Here is a 21,386-nt window from a genome sequence, read left to right as displayed (position 1 = left end):
TGGCACTAGTATCACGCAGGAGCTTTACACTGAAACATGCAGCAAAATGAACTACCTGTCCTCAAACATAATAGTGAGTAAAGAAAAAACAACCACTAACCAACCCACAGCTCACCCAGCTGTGCTAGCAAGGAGTCTGTATGCTCTGTGCCCTGTTCTTCTCCACCGCTGCTCCAGCATCACATCCGAAGACATGCATGCCTCTATGCCGTCCTGCCAGCTGCCAGGCTCTGTCTCTCTCTATCCCAACACACACACAGAGGAAGAAGAGACTTAACCGGCAATAACGTGGAGAGGGGCTTGACTAACAGCCAGTCATGGCTAATGGATGAGACAGCAGGCTGCACTTCAGGACCAGCTCAGAGCTGGCAGAGATGCCTCGGTTTTGGTGAATCAAGGCTTCCTGACCTAAATGGCTTTGACTTTAATGGAGATATGCCAACAGATGCCAGCTTAGAAGCTGAGCTGCTGACAACTCTATACTGAGGCGCTTTGTGTAGCAAACTGATCAGCTGCTCCACTTTTTTTTTTTCTTTTCTGTCTCTGTCAGCTCCTAGATTTTTGTTTTGTTTGTTTTATTTTCAGAGGAGGCTGGGAACTGAAGAGGCGAAAAGTCAGCAGCCCTTTCTTCCCTAAAACAACAGTTTATTTAGGAACCAGAAGCAGCTTTACGAACTCTCACTAAACTGGTGTTCCAAGTACCTCATTAGCCAGAGCAAAGGCAAACTCTGTACAGCGTATCTCCAGAGCCTTGATAAACTGATGACTCCTTGCTGGAAGGCATACCAAGGTCAACACTGTAGCATAACATTTTAGAAATTACTAGGCTGTGTAGTAATGAGGCAAATCCTCAGCTGTCAAAATGCCAGTAGTGTCAGAAATTTACCCCTGTGAATTCTGCCACTTCATCTTTACCTGGATTCAACACACACCCATGCCAGCATATTGTGGTCAGCAGCAGCTCAACAACTGACAGATGCATCAGCCCATGTGCCAGCAAATGGGCTCCAACACTTGTTTGTTTGCTCACCAGCTGCAGATGAATTTGATGCAGTTGCTCTTCTAGGACAACAACCAATGCCATCCTTCTGAGTAACCTTCCTTATCCTGGACATATGGCTGGCAGCAAGTATGAAGTACCATGTTCTGACTGACCTACCTTTCTTAGGTCCCAGAGCCATGAGCTAAGGCATGTCTGAAGGTGAAAAAACATCCACTCAGAAAAACAGGAATCCCAGCAGATTTCACACTAAATAAAAAATTCAACCGGGTCACAAAATGAATTTTCAAAGTGGAAAAAATTCTACCAGACCTCTGTCAGACAGACTAACAAAATGAATGTATAAAGGTTACATGTTATATTTCTAAATATTGAGTCTTGTAACTACATTGAAAAATCAAATACAAGCTACTTTGGACAAAAATACCAGTGTGCAAACTGAAGATTATAACTGGCATGCAGAGTACTGACAAACTGGGAAGAAACTTACAGAAACAACTGGAGAAAGGAGTCAAAATTGGCCTTACCTGTCAACAAAGTTTATTGTCTTAAAGAAGGAATAAGCAGAGTGCCAACTAAGAAACTGCTAGAAATGACCCACACAGAAGAAAAATATCCACCACGGGAAGTACTATAAGATGCCCCAATATCCACCATGGGAAGTACTATAAGATGCCCCAACAATTAAAAGTAACCTGGTACTCAATAGGAATTTCAGGCTACATTCTTGTGAATTTATTCTGAGAATCACCAGATTGCTTTAGGGAGTTTGTTTTCTTCCCCTCTTGAATACATATGTGACTAAATTTGTGTTTGCATCTCTAGAGGAAAAAACATAACAGGACTTGCAGAATTTGCTGAGCACCAGCAGTTCTTTGAAGATGATGGCAGGTGGCAAATATTCAGCATTTTTGAGGATTAGGAGCTGCAATACAGATTTTTTATTTTCTCTCTGGATTTAGAAAAATCTTGGGCAATGTCCGACCAACAGGGACCCAAGATAACAGGAAAAGTCACTTATGCCAGGAAAAGAAATGCCATAAGTTTTTTTGTTTTGTGGGGCTTTTTTATTTTCTTCTGACTCTAGCATACAATGGGAGAGAGAATGGAAAGCATGCTGTAAAGTGTGCAGTAAAAGAAAAGACTAAAAGAAGTCCAGTCTTTAAAGTCTGGAAGTATAGAGATCATCACAGAGGTAATTTCACACTTCACATGTAGTCATGCAGATGCTTTGTCTGTGGTATACACAGAAAAGATAACTCCTTTACCCCTCAGGTATACCTTACTGTTTTGGAAACACAACCTCTTCATCCCACTCTAATTTGGATCACCAATTTGAATCAATTTGCAAATGATTACACCTAGTCCAGGCAATGCAAACTCAAGCTCAGTGTCTTGGTAGCAGCTTGCAAACAGTCTTCCTTACTGCCTCTAAAATAAGACTAAACTCCCAGAAATGAGGGCTGAGCCTTGCTCGTCTTAACGCAGCCCACTGGCATGGGAAGGGAGGAGTACAGCACCTGGGGCGTGGGTGTGACACTGGGGACTGCATGCCTCTGCAAGGATAACAGAGACAGGGGCACCAAACACGGCACAAATGCAACGTCCTTATTGTCATTACAAAGTTTCATTACACTGGCAACCTGTGGCTCACCGTGTTTCATCGTGCCCTGACACACAGCAAGGCTGTCGCTCAGCTCTGCCACCTCACACACTACCCCTCCTCCCCCTGTTCTCCCACCCCCTCCTGTGGAAATTTAAGGCTACTTCAGCTGCACAATTTTTTTTCCCCTCAAGGGATAATCACTACAGAATGACAGAGTATTCTGAATTGGAAGGGACACAAAAGGATCACCGACTCCAACTGTTAAGTGAATGGCCAACACAGGGATCAAACCCGCAACTCTGGCATTATTAGCACCATGCTCTAACCAACTGAGCTTATCTCAGAGAACTGAAAGAGAATAAACTCCACCCCAAAGACACGAAGAGTCCCAAAGGAAGGCACGCCGCTCTCCCCCAGCCATCCCTCCCCTCCACTGGCCAAACACAAACGGCACCTAAGCTATGCCAGGAAAGGACTACTTGCAAAAGTAAACCAGCCTGCTCTGCAGGAAGACCCAGGAAAGCTGACATCCCCCTACCCTAAGGAAGCACGGCAGGTGGCTGTCAAAGCAAGCAGGTCCACCATACAGCTCTCGCCAGGACTTACAGCGCTTAACCACGGCCAGCAGCTGACAAGGAGGACAGCAGGGATGAAATCTTCAGACACCCAGGAGCTCAAAGGAGCTTGCAGCCTGCAAGCCTTTAATAATTTTTTTCCTCTTTTTTTTCAGTTCTGAAGGCATGTGACCGGCCCTCACATACCAGAGCTGACCCCTCCCAAAGCCAGCAATTTCCTAAGCGCGGAGAAGGATGTTACCCTCCCGCTTATTCATTACGAGGCCAGGTTTCCTTGTCCTTATGCATCAAAACCTCAGTCCCTGTGTGGGTTACTCTCCGGACAGGTGCCAAAGGGGCTGTGGTGCTCAGTTACCAGCTATCAGGAGGGCATGACCACGGGGAGCCCCAAGCTCCTCCTTTCCCACCTGGCACACGGCTTTATTTCCAGGTGTAAAATCATCAGCTCTTTGCTCTCAAGTCGGCCGTCCCGTTCTGCACTGGGCCAGGAAGAACTGCACGTGTTTCACACTGCTCCCCCATTAACTAGTGCTGGTACTTGGAAGCATGCTCCCTCCCCAGCCACTTTTTATATCACCGAAATACTACAGCACAAGGCACTGCAGAGATTTTGGTTTCGGTTTTTGCTCGCTCGGGTTAGCAGCACCCTTTCCGGAAAGGGGTGGGGGGGAGGGAGGGGGAGGGGGGTGTGCGGTGTGTGTCTCACGCTCCTTGCTGTCCCGCACAGCCACACTGCCCTGCTCTGTTCCCAAATGCTCCGCACCCAAAATCCCCCCGCTTCCCTTTGCACTTGCCAGTATCCACATGCCGAGCCCCGACAGCAACCCCCACCCCTCCGGGAGGGGCTTCTCTCGCCGCTCTCCTCCAGGCGGGGGCGGCGGGAGCGGGGCAGCCCCGGCCGGGCAAAGCGCACGGAGCGCTCCGGCGGCACCGCGCAGGGCCGGGCCCTGCACGGCGGGCCGGGGGGCTTGCCTCCCCCCACCCTTCTCCTCCGGGAGCCGTGCGGAGGGTGCCCCCGCTGCTCTGCAGCGCGAGGCAGGCACTACGCGTGAGGAATTGCAGCCCCAAGCACGACCGCAGGCTCAAGGCACCGTAGGAAACGGGGGCTTCAGCAGCAGGCACAGAGGTGCCATACCCGCATCGCACAGGCAGACTTAGATAAACCTATGTCTCGGATCGCTTCGGGCAACACAACCGCGCGTTCAAACTCCCTGAACTGCCAGGGCTCAGGAGGCTATTTCTGGCTCACCTGAGCATCACCATGACACACCGCCTTGACCTCTCTTCGATAAACCCCCCAGCATACACACACTGCTTCTCACCCACGCACTCTTAACACCGTGCTTCCCCACTAGCTCCAACAAAATAGTACTCACGACCTGTCAGTCACCACACAAAATATGCGCCTGGTGCAATACAACATGATATTAGAATAATGGAGGAGGAAGGGTGGTGTTGGCTATAAGATTATTGATAGGAGGATTACTCTGTTGGGCTTACTCATGGCTAGCCATACTGCTGCGGTGACATTCACCTACTGGCACCTACCTTAGGTGAGCCCTTGAGCCTTGTCCATAACAAACCTGCTGCCAAGAACACTCTTTTTTTTTTTTCTTCTTTTTTCTTCTTTAAGTGAGGAAAAAAGAATTTAAAAATCTACTGCTGGTTTATCAGTATGGCTGCAGAACTAAACTGAAGTTAATTCCAAGTGAAATCCACATTAGGCAGGCACTTGATGTGCCTCATCTAAGCACACCTTGTCTTTGTGATAATTTTTGTCTTGATGAGCCAGTGTGGGCCTTCCTTGACAGTATCTTTTACATACTAGATGCTGCAGCTACAGGGTAACAGAATCAGGACCTGAATGTGCTGCTTGTTCTCCACTGTCCAGTTTTATGTCAGTCTTTTGTTTTGGTGTAAGGAGCTGCAGGCCTCAGGACTGACCTCAGTTTCTGGCTCCATACAGGTTATTGCAGATTAGCAGTCACTTATTGCCTACTGGCAGGCACCATGCATGCACAAGATTTAAACACCTTTTTTACTATATGATTGAGGGAAAAATATTTTAAACTGCTAAGTCCTTTTGCCAGTTGTTTTAAGAGCAAACTGTACCTTAATCCGTAAAGTTACTACTTCTGCTCAAAGGACTTACTTATTTTAGCAGAAAGTAAATAAAACAGATTACCCTTACTCCCCAGAAAGCTTGAACTAGACTAGGTGCATCTAAGGGAATAGTCCAAGGACTCTTAGATAACATCCTGTCCCTGGAAGATGGAGACTTTGTCACTTACAAGGTCCTTCACCACTTTGTAGGTGAGTTGCACACTCAGTGCTCTGCTTCTAACTCAACCTCCCACTTTGTCTGTGGCTGCCTTTCACTGTCCCCACTCTCTATGACAGCACACTATGAGAAAAGTTTGCACATAGAGTGATTTTCTGACCACTTAGCCTAGTTTTTGCTTCTCATATGACTCCTTCTTTTTATACGTTTTCTCATCTCCCCCTTTACCTAAACATTATTAAATTATTAACGTTTTTGCAACGCTTGCTCCTCTTTCAGTAAGTGCACAAATGAAAGAAGCACCTAACCTGTGAACGTGGTGGGAGCAAAATCCCACCCCAGATGAAGCAACATTCAAAACTCCCACTGGCCACAAGAGAGGAAAAGCTATGCCCAGAGACAGATCTTGAACATCCATATCACAAACTGCTTTTGGACAACTCATTTGTGTACACAAAGTGTTACCGCTGCTAAAGTTGATGCCAATAAATTCAGGTAGGAATTGGAGCTGAACAAGGTCCATTTGTAACCAGTAACTAACTCCTCCAGGGACAGGTCCCAGAGATGTGATAATACCAGACAGACTTTTATCAACATATCAGCATTGCCTAATAAACCTTCATAATGTAAATTTGCACTTTTCTTATGAATGGCAGGTTTGGATGGCTCATTTCTCTCCTCCAGTCACCCTGGAAATTATTCCCTGCAGAAAATCTGCAGTGTTAAAAGAGGCAAAGCTACACTCTGTGACAGTACAGGAAAGTAAACAGAGACTGGGGAAAAATCAGCAGGCACACAGAAAGCTCACACACTTTTACCTTTCCAGATGAGGGACTTCTGTGACATCTCCTTTGAAGAGTGTTTCGCTTGCATCCCTTAAGCCATTGGCAATGCCTTCACCACATCCCTTCACCTCCCTGTCAAGGACATCTGTCTGCCCCAAGGCGGATGTCCTATCTAAAAACTGTCCACCCTCCTTCATGCGCTGCTGGATCATGGGAGTGAGTGGCATCTCAAAGCTGAAGTAGCTATCGGGCTCCGAGTACAATGTCTCCAGCGATTCCGCACTGTAGTACAAAGATGCATTGTCTAGGATGTTTTCAAACTGTGAGCTGTACAGATCAGTGGAGATGTCAGAGTGCCTCTGCCCAAGGAAATCTTCATATCCTCCTGTGGCTGCTTCCCCCTCCTCCACCATCCTGCAAATTAACCAGAAACAGCTCATTTCAGCTTGGGGGCAAGGTTTAGACTTTGGGCAAACCTTCTCACCTTCCACCTTTCTGTGCACAAAGGTCAACGCAGCTTTGCGCAGGAGAGGGCACTGCAGGCAAAATGCTGGTTTCTCCTTGTACCACCTCTCTTTATGACTGGTATCATCTCCCTCTCTGGGGACATAGAAACAATTTTCTGGGTAAAAGAAGAGGTCTGGGAGACAGCCTAATATTGTCTATCAGATAACATCAGCTGCTTATGTGCAAACGAGAAAAGCACAACATGTAAGATCTACCCTAGCACCAGTGCTGTGCCATGGGGCTGCACATGCTGGAGATGTGTATCCGGATGGAGCCTCTGCCTCTGAAGGATAATTTGCTAGCTCTGCAGTCCTAGGACTGAGGTCTTCAGCAAAAAGCTGAAGGAAATCACTTCAAAATGAAAAGGGAAGCAAGTGCAATTATAAATATGGAGCTTGAAGAACCAGATTTGAAAGGAGAAGACTCAGCCTGCTTGCTGATGCACAGGGAAAGGTAGAGCATCCCCCTGCAGTGAGTTTTCTTCTCTTTTCTGCACCAAATACTGTGGGGCTCCTCACCATGACAGAGGTTAGGGTAGCCAGCCCAAGTAATCCCATGCACTAGCCAAAGCAAAACTCCACAGATCCAGAGGCACAGAGGCAGGAGAGTCTCCCTTGTAGAGATCCTGTTGTCTCAGCAGCAAACACCTCTCCAGGTCAGAGTGGGCATGGTTTGCTCAGAATGCCCCAGCAGAACCCTTTGCTTTGTCAGAAATGTGTATCAGAAAAGAAAAGCAAGCAAATCAGGATGCAAAGCAGCACATCATTCTGCCAATATGTATTGCTAAAATTATATAAACACAGATGATAGATAGAGAGATAGATAGATAGATAGATAGATAGATAAGATAGATAGATAATATGGAAAGCACATCACAGCATATCACAGCATTTATCCTCTTATGATCTACAAGGCCCTGGATAAAATGTCTTTATTATCTGACCTTTTAGAGGTTCTCACACTGTTCTTGCACAAATTCTGTCTGAAAACAGAAAATCTGTTCAGGTGCATATGGCCAGGCCTGCATGCCAACTGTATTTAATTACACATGTCCAGATCCCAACTACACCTGCAACAGATGCTTCATCACACAGACACTACTGCGCAAACAGCAAGACTTCTGATATTTACGTTTCAAAACCTGAGATGCACTGCAAACTTCAGTAAGATCGTGTGGAGTGGCTTCAGTACCAACTTCAGGCACTAGCCAACCACCAGCTACAAACCACTACTAGTTGACACCCCACCACAAGCAGCAGACAAATATTTGCTGTTTCTCATTAGCTCCTAAGGACGTAGGCACAAGCCACATGCCTAGACAAGAGAAACCCCACCTGACCCCTTCTCCCCACTTAGCACCATCTCACCTGGCCTGGCTTCTTGCAAGCACAGCCATCTCCTCCTCACCACAGTCCTTCCTGTCCTTCACAGAAACTTCATCCTTCCTGCTTTCATCGAGCACTGCCAGAGGAGTGGCTCCAGAAGCAGAGGGTCCCAGCCTTGGGTCCTCACAGACCTCACTCCACGCACCGTCTGGCGAGGAAAGCAAGCCTGGCGAAACCATTGGTGACACAGGGTGGCTGGATGTTTTGAGGAATGCCTTCCTTTCCACAGACCCAGAGTCCAGCAGTGAGTGCTTCTTTCTTCTCTGCTCCTCAGCTTTTTGCAGCCATAAAATCTCCACACCTTGAAATTCTACATGTTTACTCACAGCTGCCTCTTTAGCAAGCCTCCTCTCAGGACCTGTTTGCATTTTGCCTTGACTGGACTCTGAAAACTCCTCAAAACGTGTCCCCCTCTCCATTCTGCTGACTGCTTCCAGGTTTGTTGCAGATGGTCTGTGACAGCTTGGTTCCTGAGCTGTGTGGACCTCCTCTGCTTTATTACTTATGGCTTGCAAGGACTCGGACTGCTTTTCTCCAGCCCATATTGAAGCCAGATCTTTCTCTACAATCAAATGCTTTTTTTCCTCAGCTGTTCGTTCAGATGGAAGGAGCATGTCTGAGAGTTTTTCTTGGCCTGCTGGAACTGGTTCTCTGGCTGCCTGCACATTTTGGCTGCCAGTAACACTCTTTTTTTCCATTTGCATCTCTGAATCTCGAGAAGTATTTGCTCTCTCTTTCACCTTTGTTGCTTCTAGCCGTCGAGAGATTTTCACAATCTCTGGCAGATTACCCGCAGGTTGCAAACCTTCTTCTGGGGTGTGAAGCTGCACTGCCCCTGCATCAGGCCTCAAATTATCTGCAGGAGCTGCACACTGAGGAATGGGCCTGATGCAGTGGTGACTGTCCCGTCTTTCTGGACTGCATGTTACAGGCTCCGCCTGGTACGTCGATGGAGCTGTTGGCGCTTGTCTGCTTGACTCTACAGTGCCGTACTCTGGAAATTCATTGATGATGGTATGAGGAGGCAAACTGCTGCTTCCACGGCCACTACCTGCAAAGAAAAGAGACCCTGGATTTAGCTACCACATGCACAAAGCAAAAAGCCTGACCTCCCTCCTCAGCCCACTCCTAACAGAGTAACAGCGCTCTCCCCTGCAGGGAAAATACTGTTCAGTTTAACTCACTTCTGCACGCTCTCACACTGAGTTATCCAGAGCTGGTCCTTTTACATAGAAGTTTTTGGGCAGTCCTACTTTGGGAGTGTGGCCTACAGAGGAAGGAATGCCAGAAATGTCTGCTACACTTCAGGAAAGGTCCCAGCGGCCCACAAACAGTCGGAGGCCACAGGGCAGGCGCACAGGCCTAAGAAAGCAGAGATTCGTATGTCTGACATCCATCTGCAGCATGCACCACACATGATGGTTTTACTTTAAAAAGACACCACACATGATGTTTTTACGTTTTTAAGTAATTTGCACTTGTAAAGGTGAAACACTGGGAAGATAATCAGCCACACCCCTGACGTTCTACAGCCTTGACAAAGCTAATTAGCTAAATTACAAAGCAATTAATGAGCAATTCAACTCTCTGCCAGCACTACTCTCTTCCTTTAACAACTCAGGTAGCTGAAGGTCATGTTGCAGTGATGGACGCATACCAAGCAATTCACATTTTCTACTGCAGCAAATACATTGCTGCAGAAAAACCTTGCTACCCCTCCCTTCCTTGTGCTGCTTTTCCAACTGATGTAAACAAAGCAGGAGCAAAAATGGATGATCCCATTTTCCAAGCACCAAGCACCCAGTGGCTCCCATTGTTGTGAGGTAACAGAGAACCATCTGTCTGGAGGGACCTCAGGGATCACATAATGACAGATAATTGGCCACCTTATATCACAGCCCGAGGAGAAACTGAGCTTTTGGGGGAAAAAAAATCCAAAACAACAACAAAAAAACCAACCATCAACAGTTGCATTTGTCCCACTCGTTTGGAAAAAAAACTGGCCTGGAGTATAAAAGTGTTTTAAATCGAACTGCAGGGTGGCCAGACCCAAACACCTACTCTGAGAAGCACCAGGAGTGACAGCTCTGAAACAAGACACCAGACAACAACTTGCATTTGGATGGTTTGGTCCCAAGGTGTGTCTCTAGGTGCTACATTGCAAACTGATACCCACCTCTGCTCCAAGCAGGCTGGCCACAAGTCTGTTTCTGAGGCAGAAGCCATGTAGCTGCGGTTAATGATAGGCTGAGTTCAAGGTGAAAGAGAGGATAATCTAACACAAGTTCAGAACTGCATTAATGTGGCTACCTATATGCAAGTGGCTCGTTAAGGTAGCCGAAGCTCACACCTGCCAGTGTATCCCAGTATATCTAGCCACAGGGGAAATATCGCACACTGGGCGTGGTGTAGGATCAAACTGACAGTCTTGGACCCTGCCAAGCCTCAGAATCTTCTCCAGTAGGATCTCCAAATGTCTCCATGCCATTGACTTAATTACTATATAACAAAAAAATTCAGCTTCATCCAGACAACTTGGCTGCTGTTGAGGACAGTGACTGGACAAAGCAGGGAACATTTCTCTGCTGCAAGGTCTGAGCAAGCTGTAAGAAGCAAGGATGCCCTATCCACAGTTGCATCACCAGCCCATCTTCATGGCAGGATTTCCAACATACAGGTGTGGGGGCACCCACAGTGCTTTTCCTAAGTGTCTAAAGCAGCACACAAACAGTCCCCTTTGCAATCAACTCAGCCACACAGTGCTTGGGTGCATCTCAAGCCCACACTTTTCATGGCACAGGCACTAGGTTGCTACTGTGGGACACTTCTGCCAGGACAGACTCACATATGACTGTGATGCTCTGTGGTTACAGCGTCCCTACGCCTGCACCAGAACAACCCCAAGAAAGCAACCCCAATCTGCTTTTCTTATCCTACAACCCTGGTCTGCTCTAGTGTAGAAGCTTTAGTGCTTGCTGCTCTCTCAGCATGGTCTAGAGGTGGGATTTCTTAGGAGAGGACAGATAGGGAGACTACAGATGCTAACCTAAACCCTTCTGGGTGGACACATCCATCCACAGAAAAGCTCAGTGTGTGCGCTCAGCACTATGGGACACTGCTTGGCCAGGCCACTGCCTGAGCCACACTCTCTGGCTGCCCTGCCTGAAGAAAAGCAATACATAGTGCCCCAAGAGCTGGGACCCCCGTGCCTCACTCACATCCCGCCTTGTTGGAAGGAAGCCTGGAGCGTTGGCCCCCAGCCTCCTGTGGGGCTGGGAGGCAGCCAATGTGCTCCGGAGGCCAAGCCCTAACAAGGCACCGCACACAGACCCTGCCAAGGGGCCAGGCTTGTCTCTGCTAATTGCTATCTTAGCTTCTGAACCAACATGAGGGAAACAGAGGGGGCCTTATTTCTCGTGGTGAATGCTAAATGCACTGCTGCGCATCCCCATCTGCCACCGACAGCCACTGATGACGGCAGAAATAAATCCTGAGCAAGTTTCTGATTTACTTCTCCTCCTGAACTTCATCCCAAGCAAACTTTACCCTCTGGCAAGCCCATTGGGCTCCAGAAGAGGTACACATACAGAGCACATACCTGCACATGCAGGCACAGAGAGATGTCCAAGGGGAGGGAGAGTGCTAACAGGTACTCCCCTCTGCTACACCTGCAAGCTGTGTTCCATCTGGGCAAGAGAGGAGCGCTATCACAGTAGAAATGTAAGGCCTTTTCTACAGTGAGATGTCAGCAGCCGTGCTCAGGACGGACTGCTGCTGTTGCTGCCGCCGTATGCTAGCGTAAGTCAGTGGGATTCTTCCCTCATCCAGGAATACTGGCTAATTCTCTGTCTGATTGAAAAAAAACTCATATATGGCATCAAAGCAGTGTTCTGTTGCCGTTATGTTAGGTACCACCATGCACATGACTGCCAAGGTCTCTATTTTGTGAGGTAAGCCACAACCAATCCACCCCCCCCAAAATTGCAAAGCCTTTCCCTTTGCTCAGAGAGCTATTTCAGGTACAAGAGCTTAGGGGAGCTTGAGCTCTTTAAGGGAAACTCCTCCCTTATTCCCATCCACCACCACAGCATCATGTCTTGCTGCAGCTACTGGCATATCCTGTCCAACCCCATCCCCCAATATGACTGCATTACAAACAAGGCTAGAAAGACAACAAAATTTAAGGACTGCACTGAAGATGCGCAGGGAAAAAAAATACCCATCACCAAACAAACAAAGAAAGGACACACACTTTCAGGTAACACAAATTTCTACTTTGCATTGAAGGTGGCTTCTTTCAACAATTAAAAAAAAAAAGAAAGAAAGAAAGAAAGAAAAGAAAGAAATGGATAAGGAAAAAGCTAAAATAGAAAGGGGGTGAGTGACTAGAAAACTGAAACCGGGCAAATATAACCTAACAGCATTTGGCAGCCTTTCTGATGACTAGACGTTGAAAGAATTATTGATTTAAATCAGGCATAGATATGATATTTCATAGGTAAATAACCATTCCATGTCAAGCAAGCTTGTCTACAGCATAATAAAAGGAAATTCTAGGAAGCAAAACACAAGTTAAAAGCATAGACAGACATTTTGTTTACAGGTACATTTTACAAAAGAATTGTGTGAGTGTCTCTCTCTATACAGTATATATATATATATATCATCTAGCTCGAGAAATTAGATATATTTGCTTGAACAGTCTCCTTACTCACAGAGATTACTGTAGCTCCAGCAGTTACCCATTGGTCAAAGAAATAAAATGCACAGATCATCAGTTTATCTATAGCGATACCAGCTAATTCAATTGCTGCTGTTCCAGTCAACTGGAATCAAAATAGTTTCAAATTTCCTGGCAGCTGCTGCCCTGCACTGCACACAATGATGTAAATGGATGCTTTCTGAGTATTATGAAACTGATGGGGGAACTGCAGTCTCATTCAGTCTATCGCAGGAGCTAAGGAGTCCACCTTGGCAGCTTGCAGGGGGAAAAAAAAATTTCCTCCAGCAAGGCTGCCTGACGGCATGCCAGGGATACGTCTGTGCTTAGCAGCCGTTTTTGTAACTGCATCCGTAAGGGGAGAATCGGGCAGAATGGCGATGCTGAGAGTCATGTGCTGGTTTCGGAGCGCAGGATGCTTTATGGCATTTCAGCATTAGTGAGCTGGAAGCGTTCTCTAAGCAGCCCAGTCATCCTGCATTTTATTTCTCCACAGCTCCTTGTGCCGATCACAAGTAGCACATGGGTGAGCTTGCATGCAGCATTGTATCAGTTATGCTTGCCTGGTATTTCTTGCCACTATTTGTAAAAAGCAAATTAGGCCAAGTAAAAAACAATGCATGCATTAAGATGAAACAAATCTCTATGTGACAGAGTTTAATGAACAAATCACAGGATTTATGGTATTATATCACTACTGCAGCCTGCCAGAGAGGAGGGTTACATATATCTCCCTGTCCTGCACTGCATCATGTTAAAACTTCTACGGTCACTAAAACTATTCCAATTGCTAAAGCAGCCTGCTCCTGCAGAGATGGAGTGGCCGTCCCCTGTGAAAGGGGAGGGATGCTGCACAGCCTCTGGCAGCCTTGTGCAGCAGCCCTTTTTCCAAATGATGTCATTCTCCATGCTGCGATAGGTCCTGTGTGGCCAGCACAGCCGAAGCCAGGGGATTAACATAATGCAAATACAGGGCTTTTGTAACTGGACTGCAAACATCCACACCAGACTGGGTGCAGGATTTTCTGCAGCTTGCAGACACTCCAGGCTTTTGGGCAATTTTCTTGCTCCAAAAAGGAGAAGCGGAGCCAGGTCTTCATCCCGTCTAATGTTACAGCGGCATTATGTAAAAACAACAAGTTGGTGGAAATGGGGAAGCTGAGTGAAAGGGAGAGGGAAGCAGAGGGAAGAGGGTGGGGAGAGTTGCCTAGAAATAAGTGAAATGCCTCTGTGACTTAGCAAACACGCAGGGAAGATAGAGGGGAACAGAGGTATAGCAGGGCCCATGCAGGAAAACTGACTGTGTTGGCTGAGATCCCTCAGCCCAAAAACAGACAACCAGAGGGAGTCCCTGCTGTGGTCACTGGCAGGTTTGGCACAGAGCCCAAGAGCATGCACAGGCAGCATGCTCTTTGCAGTCACCATGCTTCAGCAGCCAGACAGTGGTGTGAGAGCCAGTGGCTCAGGGTTACTCAGAAATTAAACTAATTGGTTCAGTGCAAAAAATAATTCCCCTGCAAGCATCCAGGAGCAGTGTGGTGCCCAGGAAATTGTACACCCACAGCTTGCCGCACACGGGAAGAGATTCCCAAAAATGTGCTGCTCACCACTGTTCTTGCATAGTTCCCCAAATTCTGGGAGTTTGGAGCTACCAGAGGCTGTGCTAGATGAACCTTCAGTCTGCCATAGGACAGCCATGCCCATGCTAGGTAAATCTGTCACGAATCTCTCTGCTAGCCAAGTCCCAGCACTGGAGTCTGGTAGTAATGTGATGCCCGAGTTCTCACTGGTTTGGAAAACAGTGAGAAAAGCTGCTAGGGAAAGACTGTAAATCCTGTGCATTTAGAGAACAATGACCATTTAGAAAGTATATAAAATACATGGGTCACTTTGTGCCTCTCTGAGTGTGTGGATTTTTTTTACAGCTGCACAAGTTCTAACCCTATTCCTGATGGAAAGCTTTATGCAAGCAATGCTGTGATTTGGTTGCATATTTTTCCCCACAGATTTTAACTAATTCCCAGTGGTAAACAGGCTTTGGGACCACTTGCATAACCTCAACTACCCTGAATTAAGTGTCCTTCAAAGAGCCCTGTACCTTTGCCCTGGTTGCAAGAAGGATGGCACCTTGCTGCAGTCACTCACAGGCCTACAGCAAGCTGAAAACAGGACAAAGTCCAAAACTAACATGCAGCACGTGCTGAGAGGATTTAGAATGAGGGATTATCCACTACAAATTGCTGTATGGGCCACAGATGGTCAGTGAGATAGCTCAGTCCCAAGAGTCATTACCTTGGAAAGCAAAATGGTACAGTGGAACAGCTGCTAGCATGAGCAGGAACAGGAGGGAATACAAAGGGAGTACCTATACTCCTTATCCTGACATAAAAGTGCAAGTGGGTCTTAGAATATTTAATGCACTTTTCTTCTTTAAAGTCCCACACTCTGGAATGACATGGCTGTGAGAATCTCAAGGTTTGGTTGAAGACTTATGCTTGGAAAAGTCTTAAACCCAAAATGTAAACAACAGATTCAGAAAGAATCTGAAATTTTCTGGTTTTCTGCTGCTGTGATTTATAAAGAAAGCAGCTAAACAGGTGATTTCCTAAGTGTAGATACATAAAGTGATTAGCAAGAATTACTTTAAAAGCTCCATAAGAGCCTTCACCTGAAGAACAAACTTCTGAAGCAGTGACAACTCACAGCATCTACAGTTTCAGCATCTACAAAGACTTTATAGTCGCTCTAAATTCACTTGTAATTAATGTTATATATTTAAAACACCATATTTTTAAAGAATCCTTTCAAAACCCTTAGAAAGTTGCTTTGAGCAAGCAAAAATGGCTTAAAAAATCCCTTATCCTAAGCACAGATCTCAGAAACTCTGGATTTTTGTAGATCCAGAAGCTAGGCACACCTGCAGAAAAGGATGTTCTTTGCTACATTTCAGGGTTTGGGACCAATTAATCAAGCTAAGAGTAAGTAGGCTTGCTAGGCAGTTCTTAAAGCACCCTAGGAGATGGACATCAAGTTAAACGTCCAGCTAAAACAAAAATAGGGCACAGAGGGACATGTGCGTCTCCCAGCTCCAAGTATTTGTTGCTAAAGGTGCAGCTGGACATTGCATAGTAACTTTTCAGCAGGCTCTCACAGCGAATGAGACTCCCTTCCTCAGGAAACTGGATGGAGTTAAATAAACAACGCAGGGATCTAAGGCAGAAGGTACTTGTTAAAGCAGTGAACTGTGAACAGGAAAAATACGTGCGTGCTGTACTCTGTGTTGCACTTTTTCAGTTCAATGCCAGGCCAGAACTGCATCTACCCACAGAATTTTATTAAAATGCCTTCTCCGTGTGCATTATCAGCAGCAAGTTAAACATGCACAATTTCCTTCAGAAAACTTCAGAAATGAAGCAAGGCTACAGTACAACAGAGGGTTTGTGTTGGTGTGCTGCAGATCTCACCAGACGATGGGGCTGGGGGAGGGGAGCGACAGGAGCAGAGAGCGGAGCGGAGGCAGTGGTGACAGGTAAAAATGCAGCTGTGCCCCACTGTACCTGCCTATAGCCAGCCAAGTCAGCTGGCTGAGCCTCTCCCATTGTGCCCACTGATCTGGATGCCCCATTTTCTGTTTGCCTGATGGAAGGGGATGGCTTGACTGCCTCCAGGAAAGTTTTGCTGAGTCCTGCCAGCTTCAGCCGAATTCAGCCTGTGCCACATGTCCTCAGAGCATCTGATGTGGCCAGACACTGATGGACTGCCCGCATCACCAGGTCCCCAAATATTTGTGTGTTCACATCAGCATGGCTCTCAGCTTCAGCCAACAGCCCACACAAGGGAGGGAATTACTGCCTTAACTCTGGCATTTCCTAACTTCTGAGTGCTTAATTCTGCGCCTTTAAAAAACAATAAACAAACAGCCCATGTTTTAATTTTGTACTAAACCCTTGGCCTTCAAACAACTCTGTTGTTTAGCAAGTCGAGGATGTGGCAATCTCCTCCCTACAGCTGTAGGTTATGACAACTTGAACTATCCAGCTTTCAAGTGTAGGTCACAAGACATACAATTTCCTCCTGTGGAGCAAGGGACTTAGCATAATGCCTTGTGCCTCCTTTAGTTTTCATCTCCCCTCGACTGGAAACCCAGACATCCATCACACCACACCTGACAGCTCCAGAGCATGCCTCTGCTTCTCCCAGCCCCAGGAAGCAGGACTCAGAACTTCAAGGGAGACTGTAAGACAGCTCCACCTCATGCAGCCAAGATGCAGAGCACAATGGAACCTGTCCTCCTGCAGCAGCATTAATTTTTCCATATGCACAATTCTCTTCAGACAGCACTGTAAGAGCTTGCTGCTCTTCAGAGCATCCAAAATAATCTGGTTTACTCCATGTTGGAGTGAAAGAGGAGCATTCAGCATGGCCAGTGAACATGCTGGTGGCCAAAGAGGTAATCGCTTCCTACAGTGCACAAACTCAACTGGAAAAACACCTTCTAATACAGTACCTCGGGAGACTTAAATTTTAGAAGTTAACCTTTTTGCATCATTGCCAATCAGCAATGCCAAACATCAGAGATATTTATGAGAGAACTATTGATTATACACTATGATTTAAAAACTCCTGCAGGTCTTCTGCATGTCAGAAAATGCAGTGGGACACTAGAAACAACAAGCTGATAAAGTCAAGTATGCACAACAGGATGATGGAATTTTAGCTACAGGGGAGAGGGGTGCCACAGCTCTGAGCTTTTTGTATTCCAGCCCTGTGTGTGCTCCTGGTAAATGTTGCAGGACATATGATGTGCCAATCCTTCACCGTAATTAAGCAAAATTTATGTGAAAATCAGGCAGTCCTCTAAACTGCAGTTTTGCACCTTTTAAGGAAAGCAGAACTGCAGAGGAAGATACCAGACCAGGGAACCCAGACTTTCAGGATTGCCTGGAGATTGAAAGAGCAAGAGATGAAAACATGGCAAAGGGTGGTGCCTCAAAAGGGAAAGGAATGGGGTTGGAGCACTGGGCAAGACTACAGTCAGCAGTCTGGGCTACCGTGAGAACAATGCAATGAGTGCCTTTGGCCTAAGGGCAGTTCATACAGTGAGGATCACGAAGGTGACACTTCCATGCAATGCAATGCAAAGAGGATGCAGCAGAGCTGGACATGCATGCCTCGAAGTAACAGAGCAAACAGGTGAAGCAGATTAAGGACAACCTATTATATCAGTGATGCTCACTTTACACAAAGATACTGGGATAATTTTCTTAAAACTGTCTAAATCAGCAGCAAAGGACCCTGAAAAGGCTTTACTTTTACGAAATAGCAGCCATTGTGTTCTTTCTTTGCTATTGAAACAAGTTCTAGAAATTCTAAAGCAAAAGCAATCATTTCTATGATTGAGGTTCAGGAATGGGTATGTTGCACGGGTCAAAGTATGTGTTTGATATTCTTTCACGTGTCAGATCTGGCATTGTTTGACCCCTTGCAGAGGTGATTCAGCACACACTGCCAGGAGAAAATAAGCCTCTTTTTTTTTTAGAATTGTTCTTTTGGCAATATTTTGGGGGTTTTGTTACTCAGTTTTTGCTGGCTTGAGCTTGCTAAGCACACAGATGAGCACAAGAACTAGCATGAGACAATCCGTGGCAGCGTGTGTCTGGGACCATCTCTTTTGGCAGAGCAAGCTGTTAAATGATCTCAGTTGCCTCATGACACCTCACTGAACACAAAACAGCAAGTGACAGGCTTTCCAAAAAGCTATTTGTTTCACCAGGAATTCAAAACCAAGCTTCTTCCAGCAGCTGTTGGGAAAGACCAGATTTGCATAGCAACACAGGCAGTATTTGTACAGGGCCTTTTTGTGAAGGAGGAGATTAAACCTCTAGTACACAGGAGGGATGAAAGCTTTCTCCTCTCAGAAGCATCAGAGAAAAGACGGTTTATTAATCTTAAGAAGCTATTTTCTTCCTAACAACGATCTTGGATTTATATTCTCACATAACAGGAATTATGGGGTATTTGGCCTACATGTTTACTTAAGGAATTATTTTGTAGCATCCCCCATTTTTTTCCCCAAGGAATCACTTTTAAGACTAAGTCATGTAGCCGTGACTTTTTTTCTTTTTGGTATTTAAATGTATTAACAGCAAAGTCATAAAAATCAGGCCTGTAGCACAGCCAAGCCTAAAGAAAAGTCTGCTCAATACAGATCACTGTTTCCACGGCGGTTTCCAGAGGAGGAATGTATGTTTCCACATACAACAAGCGCCCTTTGAGTGAGTCTGAGAAGAGGTCTTGTCCAACCCAGCTAAATTCAGTTTCTAAAAAACATTTTCTTTTGCTTGAAGGCAGAAGGCTGGGGTTTCGCCAACGAAGGTGGCCAGGCTGTGCAGGGGCACATGGACACGTGTGGTGCATCCTCCCCACTCCGACAGTGAGACGGGTCTGCAGGGACATGTGTGATCCCAAACTGTCCCACAACACAAGGGTCCCAGGGGCTTGGACTGCTTCTGCTCAGAGTAATGCATCCAGGGCAGGAGGATGGGGAATGGACAAGAGAGGAGAGGAGCCAGACAAGAGGCATCAAGCATTAAAGACAAGAGCAACATTAGGGTATCAGTGATCACAAATATCCCACATAAAATCAGAGTGAAGACAGCAAAGGAGAGAAAATGTCTTATATGTGACAGCTTTATTAGCATTTGAGTATCATTGATGAAACACCTCTTCTAAAGCCATCTAACTTTTTATTTTCCCCCCTCTCACATGAAAATGCCCAGCAACTTCAACCTGGAAGGTAAAAATCAGCACGGGAGCTTATTGACAAAGGCTGCCATCTCCCACCTAGGTAAACAGAAGTGTTTGCCACAGTGGCCCCCAATTATTGTTCCTTCTCTGTGAATTGGCTGGTCTGATTCAAGTGTACTCAATCACGAAATGTATATCCTCAGCAGCATCAGCAGGGCTGCAGTAACATGGCTGTGGCTGAAAGGGAAAGGATAAAGCAGAAGGCAGTAGTAATTAAGCCGTTCAGCAGCTTACATGCTACGTTCTGTTTCTGAGGCCAACCACAGCGTGGGTCAACTGCTCTACGTTAGATAAACTAAAGTTCAGCCTAACTGCCCGCAGTGACGAGTTGTTCTCTGGATCAAGTTTAAACACCAGCATTTCTCCTGGCCCTGTCCCTGTCACTCATTTGCTTGAAATATTTCATACTTTGACCCCTAAAAAACATGTATTCTTTCTTTTAAAGGAAACTTCAGAAAGTAGCATGTTTATTTGGATTTTTGGTGATGTTTTCTCCCTTCCCATCTAACACAGAGAAGGACAGAGAGACTTTCAAGCATAGCTGCTTCCCCCAAAAGCACATCATTACATATTTGACATATATCAAATCAAAAAAGCCCGGATTTGGTGCACAAAGCCCTGGCTTTGTACTACTTTTCCCTCACTCACCCTGTCCTCATTCATCTCTGGTTAATAAGCAGTTAAAACCTGCTCACTTGAAGAAAAAACTAGAAGGGGCAGAACCACTCTCATTTATCCACAGTGGTCAAACAACTTGAAGGAGAAGGAGGAGGAGGATGCATTTATCTGTGACAGCATGAGGCCAGTCTAGGTAGGCACAATGTCACCCAGTTTTCGGGTACAATTCACAAATGTTACATGTTAACCACTGTTAAATATTCACAAACCTGCCTGTGAGGGTCCCTTGAAATCATTCCCATTTTGCTAATTGTTAGCCCCCAATGGTAGTTTCTCATTAGTAAAGGAACAGGAGGAGATTCAGAAACAAGGCAAGAAGGAGATCCAGAAACAAGGCAAGAAGCAGCACAGGGACAATACAGAGAATTAGGCCCATAAGGCAATACATCTGGCTTAATCTTTGCCACCCTTTATTTTAGGGCTCAGTACTTGGCTTGGAATACCCATTATATTTGATAATTGTTTTGGCTGGTAATTACAATAGATTCACTTGGATTTAATAGACACAGCATACTTTATTTAATACCAATCTTTGGATTTGTACCAATGCCTGCTGACAGTGCTCTCACATTGTATCTTTCCAAGCAAGAAATGAGGTCATCACAACTCATGTAATAATCTGATATACACTTTGTGGCAATTTGGAAAAGTTTTTAAAATTCCTAAATTAGGACCTTGGTTTTGGTTTTTTGGGTTTTTTTTTTTTCCCTTTATGGAAATTTGGATTTTTTCTACTTTTTAATTAGGATTTCCCAAATGGAAGACCAAACTTCATAAAACCCAGGAAGAAACTGTTTACACACTCTCCAAACTCCAGTTCTGCTTCTTTCTTCTTTTTTTATTATTACTGTTCTTTTTTTTCCTTTTCTTACTGAAGTGGAGGAGCCTACACAGTTTGTTTCTGAACAAAGTACTGCCCTTTTCTGGCAAGAAGGGAGTCTTCTTTAATTAAGTGACATTCCAGAAAGTTTGCAATTAGAAAGGATCAAGGTACAAAGAGAACACCCTGAGGAAATGCTTTTGCAAAGAGGGCAGGGCTTGT

The 21,386-nt window shown here is 45.8% G+C and overlaps 1 protein-coding gene across 5 annotated transcripts in view; it reads right to left on the bottom strand.

Moving 5' to 3' along the window:
• The window catches only part of PSD3 (pleckstrin and Sec7 domain containing 3), a 130,743-nt gene that overhangs the window by 82,031 nt on the left and 27,326 nt on the right, over window positions 1-21,386 (bottom strand). For 3 of the 5 annotated variants that reach the window (XM_069002530.1, XM_069002531.1, XM_069002529.1), the window contains 2 exons: window positions 8,122-9,190; window positions 6,281-6,661 (listed from right to left, as the gene is read on the bottom strand). In XM_069002530.1, coding sequence (XP_068858631.1) covers window positions 6,281-6,661; window positions 8,122-9,190 — 1,450 coding nt within the window. Of the gene's footprint in view, window positions 1-1,159; window positions 1,203-3,212; window positions 3,493-6,280; window positions 6,662-8,121; window positions 9,191-21,386 lie in introns of those variants that run through there. The other 2 variants (XM_069002532.1, XM_069002533.1) reach the window with 2 other exon arrangements.

The sequence above is a fragment of the Aphelocoma coerulescens genome (assembly GCF_041296385.1).
Source record: "Aphelocoma coerulescens isolate FSJ_1873_10779 chromosome Z unlocalized genomic scaffold, UR_Acoe_1.0 ChrZ, whole genome shotgun sequence".
Classification (NCBI taxonomy): domain Eukaryota; kingdom Metazoa; phylum Chordata; class Aves; order Passeriformes; family Corvidae; genus Aphelocoma; species Aphelocoma coerulescens.
The sequence above is the reverse complement of the archived record's forward strand: the minus strand, read 5'-3'. Positions and strand labels throughout refer to the sequence as shown.